We start from the raw sequence: 9,098 nt of genomic DNA, 5'->3' as shown, positions 1-9,098 counted from the left end.
AGCGAACGAAAGTGTAATGGGATGAACGTAAGCGGGCGTGAAAGTGAGTGATTAAGGGTGCAAAATGTGTGAATGTCAGTGACCTTTAAGTAATTTCTGAGGTCAATAAAGTTATATTTGTACTATTTTTAACCGTTTCTGCGGCTGATTTTGTTTTGCCATTGACCATGGCTATTGGAATGAGTAAGTATGCCTATAAAGTTCGTTGTGCTTGTTGTGTACCGGTTTACGTTTAATTGCAAGGTATTGTCCTTTCTACGCACTGTACTGTGCCATTCATAATTAAAACTAAGTTCAGTTGTTGTAGCTTTAATTAATATTTATCATCTAAATGGTAGTCTTATGGGGTGCGAAAGTGATGTGCCATCATTACATGTAATCGTTGCTGTGCGTTTTATAGTTGATGGTTATACCCCTTAATATGTCTGTAAACGTGATAAAAGATATATTTTAGAAGCAGTATGTAACCAATGAGGCAATATTTATGAAGAGTTGGTTGATGTGTTTGGTAATTATCCTGTTATTATTCAATTATCAGGATGTCGAATGCTCAGTGCGTATGTCTCGACCCTCAACCGTCTCATGTCTTCAACAGTCGTCGAACCATCTGTGGCGGTGAATCATATGTCTGCAAACAGTGATAATTCTTCAAGGATATTTCGTACGAATGAAAGCAATCCGGTAAGTGTTTTTGGGATAACTTAAGGGCAAATGTGTGTAGGCGTGTTACGAGATAAGTTTCGTATAAGTGTATGCATATATATACTACATATTCTGTCGCAAGAGCATGTTAGTTGCTTATTAAACTTATATTCAGACTTTTTTTATTTATGTATATTTTCTTCTTTGTTTATTTTCCTATATTTTCGAGTGACGACTTGATGTTTGGAACTTGGCAACGTTTTTATGCGGTTCTCGTGCATTATAATTTTGTCATCCGATCGTTTCTTGTAAATATTTTGAGTAATTATTTATATAGGCTGATGTGTCAGCTCCCCATTAAGAATTTATTAGCTAGAATCCTTGCTTTGAAATTAGGATCACTTTGGTTCGGGGTGGGGTAGCTCAGAAGCAGAATTTGATATTGCCCTTCCTCTTGTCCCAACACATCTCCACAATATGTACTAATTGTGTTTATGCACTAAATACCATTTACCTATGAGTTTTTTTGTTGTAAGGTTTATATGCTTAATAGTTTCATACTGAATAGGGTTTTTGATGCTCTTCTTCTGGATGCGGAAGTCATACCATTCTACTTATTAAATAGAAAATTTTACCCAGGATAATATTATGCTGCTCCTCAGCCAGATTATTGGATGTCAACCCCAGCAGTACGTGGATTTTTGTTTATATGGAATACAAATATAGGGCTGGGTAAATGATAGTGATATTTAAATGATGACAGAGTTTAAAGTTAATTAGATTTGTTTTTTGTGTATTTTAATGATTTGTCGACTATTTAAACTGGAATGTAAAATTACCCCAATAAACACTATCCTATAATGGGCGATTATTTAGATTTTTTTGTCATGATATTTAATTTTTCTCCAGAGAAAAAAATCACAGTAATGAAAGAGTTACTTAATACAATATTTCAAGATTTTTTCTTTCTAACACATCATGTTATGTTGAAGCAACACTTGCTAGGGTTTCTTGGACAGTAGATTAATTTCGTCATAGAGTGACTATGCTTTACCCATGGTTGTATTCAGTTTAACCATGGTTTACTCATTTTTCGCATTTCCTGGCCTATGAGGCACTTAAGATGTATGTACTGCGATATTTTGGGAGCAGACTGAATTCCGCAAACTCCCATGCTGAGTGCCATAGATTTACCATGTAAACGTGTCTTGACGCAATTCATTATTATTAAAAAAATTTTGAAGGAATTATTGCCACAGAAATAGTAGAATACTTTTGCTTTGTACTGGCAAAAAACAAAGAGTTATTTAAAATCAATTCGATAATTGTAATAAAGGCAACCACATTCTCGGTAAAGCAGCTTGTCTTGGTAGAGGATGAAGTTGGACCCTTGGCTCTGATAATCATCTGATTTTAGGGCACAGTTGTGAAAAAATGGGCCTGAAAAGTGGGTATTTTTATTTGATCTCACATTTGAATCCAAGTGTATGTGTTGCTAGTGGAGTATGAAGTGTTCACTTACGATATCTTCATTAAATGTAAAAGACAACATTTCTAATAGGTCTAAATGTCAGCAAAGACACAAAAATCCTTTATTATATTAAAGGGATTTTCCTATCATTGCATTCATTAATGTTGTAAATATCTGGAGTGATACTTTGTGTCTTTTTGATGGCCACTATGTTCTATAATTCCTTCTTAAAGGCTTTTTGTCTTGGAGGATGCAATGGAAGAATTCATAACTTAATTTTTTCTCAATCTGGTGTGAATTGCACAAATTCGTGAACGAAATTAGAAAGGGGCTATTTTGGCATCTCTTATTCATGCATTTTGTGTGCATTCTAGGAATTACTACTTTGCACAACACAATTTGAAATGTGCTCTTGTAAGTACATCATATTTTGCAAGTACCTACCGCGTGTAATAAGCTTAAATTACTGGCTCACCTATTTATTTGTATTTGATTTCATTCTCTGTACCAACTTGTGTATCTCATTTACATTCCTTGAATATTTGTCCTTTGGCATTTTAATTGTTTTTTGCAAAAATATTGTAGTCTATTTCTCCTTTTATTTTAAGACTATAGCCTTTGTGTAGTCCCAGTGCAAGGTGTTTTGTCTTGGAAATATGCAATATTTAGTGGAAGGAGGCAAGGGATGTTTTCATAAGTATAAAAATTAGTTAATTGGCTAGCCATGAATGGAACTTGTTATAAAATTATGAAATTACACTGTGACTGTGCTGAAAATATGAGGCCAGTATACCAGGACTTTAAGCTTTAGAATTTGTATTAGCTATGAGCTTAAGTAGTACTACTATATTGGATACCTAACCTGTATTTCAATGGGTAATTATTAAATTAACTCATTTTTTAAAAACATTCTCTTTGATGCCATTTGATTTAATTATTTCAGCTGATTATAGCTATATTCAGTTATTTTCATCCATTATCTTTTTGCAAATGTTGACCCACTTTAATGTTAGGAAACAGGTTGCCCAAAAAAAGAGGTTAAGTTAAAGCAGTGTTATAAAATGAATGGACTCTTATCAACTATTTAGACCACCGAAACATACAATGAAAAGTGAGATGGAGTTCAATGGCCTCAAAAATTTTGTAGGGGACCCTCAGAAGAGAAAATTTGAGACCATTTGATATCCTCTAAAACATAGGCACATATCCAATTCGGAGACTGTGAAGGCTTCAGCCCTCCCAACTTTTTTCCCTTGTGGCAGCAACCCGCTATACAACTGCTGGGGAGACCACTAGCCCAAGGAAACCAATCCTCTGACTATCCATTTTTTGGTATGGTAGCATTTCATTGTGCCTGCAGACAAAAAGTGAATAATTTAACTTTCATCTCTATGCAAATGAAATATACTGCTGATTGAATGACATGTCTGCTTTTCAAATGTGCTAATTGAAAACGTAATATCAGTACACACTACCTGTGTCCCCTGATTCAAATTTCTGGCTACAAACCTAGTGAAAGAGGCATCACTACCTGAAAGTGACTGAAAAAGTAGCTGTGATGGTAAAACTTACTACTTAAGTATAATTTTCATCATCTTCTTTTTTTAAGGCCGTTTTACACGGTACACGGAATTGCACAGTCTGACGTACGTGCGAAGGTGCAATCAAAATTGCATCGTGTAAAGCAGTGAATTGCTAGAACACATGCGAGAATGCGTGGATGCGAGATGGCAAAATAGACCCTGTTCTAATTTCGTTCATGCATTCGCGCAATTCCACGCCATTTTAGAAATTAATGCAGCTCTAACCTGCGCAATTCGGTGTACCATGTAAAACGGCCTTTAGGATATGAACTTCAACAATTCGACCCTCTCAAGCGGTTGAATTTTGTAATTTTTGTGGTGTAGTATTTGAAATTTATCATTTTCTCAAATACGTAAAATTTACATTTGGGAAGATTCTTTTGTAAAATTTTCAAATTTTATACATACAGGCATATGCGGACAAGTTTATGTACAAGTTCAGGGTGAGATTCAGTATTAAATTTGGGGTTGGTCATGACCTAGGTTCATAGAGTATGGAAGTCCAGTGTGGGACCTGCATGAAAAGGGACTGAAGAAGTCCATTGAGAATGCACTAAGAAAGGCAGTATAAAGATTTTCAACAAGAAGTACAAAAAATTTATCCTGGAAAACTAATTTCTTAGCTTATTTTAAATGTTCGGTTTTACTGATCTAGTTTAATTTTAGCGATGTATTTTCATTTATTCCATTTTCATTACATATCAACTGTTACCACATCCCAAATAGCAAACTTCAGTTATCTTGTATGATGTTGGGCACGATACGGTGGAAGTTCTTAATATTATTAAAATAAGACATTGCAATATTTACACTGAGTTTTATTATTACGCTACGCGTTTCATCGTTACAACATTATGAAGTGTAATAATGTTGTTTGTAACGACGAAACGCGTTGTGTAATAATAAAACTCGGTGAAAATATTGCAATGTCTTATTTTAATAATAAAGTAAAAACTAACTTCAGGGTTCCCACTCAACCTTGAAAACCTTTAAACCGTGACTAAGCCGCGAATTTCGCATACCGTGAAAAAACCTGGAAAAAGCTGTGAATTTCGTCATAAAACCTTAAAAATCTCTCAATATTGATTTTACGATTGTAGAACTATGATTGACCGATTAAAGGAAAAATGTATATATTTCGATCATATTTCAAGATCAGTCACGCGCAGACATGGCCACAGATTTATCTTCACACGTACATTCGAAGCGCAATTATTGGTCCGTATGCCATGATGACACATTGCACTTACAGTCCGGCCGTCGAGAGTTGTCCGATGACAGTTCAAAAGGAGGGGCGGAGAACCCTGCGCCTGCACGGTTTGCAGCCAATTGCTGTCCCCCAAACGCACCTCATACCCTCGCCCAGTCATACAACGTTGTCTCATGGATATGAAGCACTGAAACAAGCCTGAGCCACCCAAAACAAGCCCTTTCTGCGAATCGCCAAAACAAAGGAATCTTCCTTTGGGTCCTTCAAGCTCGTCGTCCCTTCTGGTTCCTTTCTTAAGGGAACCCTTTTGTTAACGTGTGGTGTGGGCGTTTCCATTTCTTGCCTGTCAACTTTGACCCCTACTCCTTCTAGCTGTCATCGGACAACTCTCGGCGGCCGGACTGTACGCCTGTACCAAAGCCGGAAGACTGGTAACCAAAGTTTATTAACCCTTTCGCGCCGGCCTCATTTACGGAAAATTGGTTTTGGCTGTACGAATACTTTGAGCATTTTTTTCGCCCTGTACGGAGTTGTTTCTCGGCAAGGAATTGTCCAGGTAGTCGCTTCCTCCACTTAATGACCTTGCCTAGTAGGGTGCCGGACACTTTCCTCTGCAACTGGGCAAATATAATCCTCGACCCTTTTCCCGAAGGCAACCCATCACGGCGTATTTATGCCATCAGTTTATTGTTACATGTGCGATTTTAATTTTTTTCAATTGTTACTATTGCAGCAAATGTTAGTTCATAAACGTATACCTTTCATTTTGCAATGCCCCTAGAACTTTTAAACGAAGTTCTACGGTTATTTTTAGGGTTTTGAACCAAAGGGCATTATGTCGTAGACCAACAAATACTTTAAAGGGAATGAAATCTTTCAATGTACCCAGCTTACTTCTAGGTATTTACGATTTTTGATATAAACATATTTTAGATCCATGATGCCCAAATCCCACTCTTGCGAAAATGCAGACACTTCTTAACTCCCTGGCACCCTGGTCCCTCTATTTTCCCTCTCTCAATTTTTAGTTGGAGCTGAATTTTGCAAACGATATGTGACGTCAGGAGAGATAGCACTTTCATTACTGCGTTAGCATTCACGGCGTCTGTCGCGTATGTTAAATTTTCAGTTAACTTGTGATGTTAACTTTCAGTTAAATGATGATTGTTACGTGATCAATATTTCTGCCTAAAATGGTTTATCTACAAACCGTGAATTTGAAGACTTTTAGACCGTGAAAACCTGGAAATAACTGAATTTTATAATTTAGATTGAGTGGGAAACTTGTACGTTGTATGATATATAATAATAATATAATACGCATTTTGGAGTTTAAAATTTAATTTTATTCCTAACATAAGATGGACTAGAACAATATTAGGCATTTAAGGATACAAATACTATGAAACTATAACAAATTTGGGATAGAAGGGTCATGACCCCTGTGACCTCCCCCTATATCCACCAGTGTACATAGCTAATTTCAATACGGTAGCTAAATATGAGTTAAATGAAACATTGCATTATTTTCACTGGATTTATTTTAACAGGACGGGTTTCTTTGTTACAAACAACATTATCAACTGATAATGTTGACTTGCCGCGTATCATACAAAACGATAGCTTCCGTTTTACGCGTGTCCTACGTCGCGAAAAAAGCCCGATTATCGGCAGTGGTGCGTGTTATTCACTAGTTGTCGTTTTTATCTCTTTATTTACTTGGCACCTTTCCCAACTCCGATGTTAGTATGCTGTACCTAGTCACCTCGGCTTTTTCTCGTGAAAAGTCATAGTAGAGATACCTGCATTCTTGCTTTGAAGATAACGTACAGACCGCGCGTCTCCTGATTGTTCCAAAGTGAAAGTGAGATATGCCATTTATATAACGACTCTCTTAAGCGTATCACAGTAGATACTGTTCTCTGAGGTTATTGTCTTTTTTAAACCCCTGCAGTGATCATTCTTCGAAGTGTATTTTTGTGCCATCGCTAAAGGCCTGTTTACACGATATATTAACACGTCTGTTTGGGTGAATGACTTTTGTGGACCGGAGCAAAACATGTACGAATGCATGAACCAATTTATAACAGGCTCGATTTTCCGTTCATGCATTTGCACTAGTTGGTCAGTTACACGTTACATTTTCGTGTTCATTCATTGAGATATTAACTCGTTCGGGTTAATGTGCCCTGTAAACAGGCCTTAAAAGGAAATTTGGAGGTCTGGGCTTCTATCCCAGGCACATCATCACAATTTTTTGCGTGGTGAATGTATTGGTCTCTTGGTATTTTCTTTTTTTTTATGCACGAATTCATGTAGGCATGGTAGAAATTCTGATTTGATTAAGATTCCGCTTTTCTGGGTTTTCCTCGTTCTTCCCTGTTTGAGGACCACGTACGATTTCAGTCGAGTCCAATGCCGTTAAAGCTGCAAAATTGGCCATTCACGTTGTTATGGATTCTTCTCGATAAAAACACTTAAACTGGTTAGTTTAAAATTTTTAAGTCTATGTCGCCGCGTCAATTATATAGGTCACAATTTCCCGACCGATACTGGTCATTTTTTTCTCTAGAGAATCTTGATGATTCCCTTGAAAAGGCGACCACCATCGGTCGGGAAACGGTGGGGCCTCCCGAAAATTGACGCGGCAACATAACCCCAACTTTTTTTTACGTACATGAATACCCGCGAAATTTTATTAGCGAGTTAAATGGGTGTAAAAAATTGAAATGTACTCTCTTTTTACGGATTAACTTATTGTGCCGCTGAAAATTTTAACTTAGTCTGGTTTGTAATGAGTATTATATTATCTTGGTTTGTTCGCACGCTTCTACCATAACATATACCTAATTTTAGGGACGGTCTGATTACCTTTAAGTATATTTTTGGTGCTTTTTAATTCAGATGCACTGTTTCCATAATCGACTTCTGAACTTCTCGATCCCAAAAATTACAGCTTGATCTCAACTTCAGCATTTAGCCCATTACCGGCCGAGTAAAGAAATACTTGGAAATATATTATACCCCTAATAGTAGTTCAGTGCGCAAAGGTTGGAGCAGTGTCCCGTCCGACTGATTTTACTTCTTTGCGGATTAGTTGTTTATTACTCACGATCTCGTCTTGAAATTATCTGGGTGTACTTAGTCTAGCCTCTGTTCAGCATTTGCGTGCATTAAAAAATTGAAAAATTTGACATCCTTGTTTTCGTTCATGTAAATATTTCGTATTTTAGATCGAGGAATGAAGGTTTGCTCTATATAAGTATCTTGTATGATGTTAGGCACGATGTGGTGGAAGTTCTTAATATGAGTAAAATTGGACATTGCAGTATTTCCACTGAGTTTTATTTTTGACTCTACGTGTTTCGTTGCTGCAAACAACATTATCAACTGTTACAGAAGCCTTAAGAGTTCTTCCTTATATAGGTCTAATAATCACTACATAAATTTGTCATAGTAATGGATATGCTTACACAACCGTGTCCTTTCAAAGGTTGGTTGGGCGGATACGGGTGGAATTCGATGGTAGCCACTTCCTCGTGGTGAGTTCTGGGTAGTTACTTCACGAAACTAACAGAGAGCTACTTAGTGAAATGCTTGGTGTTCAGGTTCTGTTCTTTCTCAGCCTTGGCTGAATTTCTTGTTGAAAATAGCTCCACAGATACGTTATTCGTCATTATAATTGATGTTAATTTAAAATAACTTACCTTATAATTACTTTTTGTGGTAATATTTACTACCATGTGATGATTTATTTGCTAAAAACTTAAATTCAATCGAAATAAATGTTGTTTTACCTGCGAATTGGCCCCAAAATGGAATTTTAGAAACGTAGGCAAAAATGCGATGTGTTGTGCGGGTGGTCTATACTCTAATTTTGTTGTTAATTCCTAGACATTGTTTTAACCATAGATTTTATCAAATAAACTTCAAATTTCATTTTTATGAACTATAAACATGTATTCAATGTTTACTATTATCCATTGTCCCATATTTTCATAAAATTCGTCTCCGTAGCCGTTTGATTCTGAAATCAGTCTGATTTTTCGCAAAATTTTAAACTTTAGAGTACGGGCGGCAGTGGTAAATATCATCCGATTTGAAAATAAAATTTGCGTGCGAGATCCTTATATCATTTCGCAACTTTCCCGCATAGGGCAAATTTGATCAGGAAAAAAAACCTTTTTTCGGC

General features: G+C 36.5%; 1 protein-coding gene across 1 annotated transcript in view; it reads left to right on the top strand.

Annotated features, from left to right (window-relative positions):
* The first annotated feature begins 3 nt into the window (after positions 1–3).
* Positions 4–9,098, top strand: part of LOC124169589 (28S ribosomal protein S29, mitochondrial) — a 29,898-nt gene continuing 20,803 nt past the window's right edge. The window contains exons 1-2 of the mRNA XM_046548226.1: positions 4–183; positions 539–681. Of these exons, the coding sequence (XP_046404182.1) occupies positions 168–183; positions 539–681 (159 nt within the window). The 5' untranslated portion in view covers positions 4–167. The remainder of the gene's footprint in view (positions 184–538; positions 682–9,098) is intronic.

Source organism: Ischnura elegans, chromosome 12, assembly GCF_921293095.1.
Source record: "Ischnura elegans chromosome 12, ioIscEleg1.1, whole genome shotgun sequence".
NCBI lineage: Eukaryota > Metazoa > Arthropoda > Insecta > Odonata > Coenagrionidae > Ischnura > Ischnura elegans.
The sequence above is the reverse complement of the archived record's forward strand: the minus strand, read 5'-3'. Positions and strand labels throughout refer to the sequence as shown.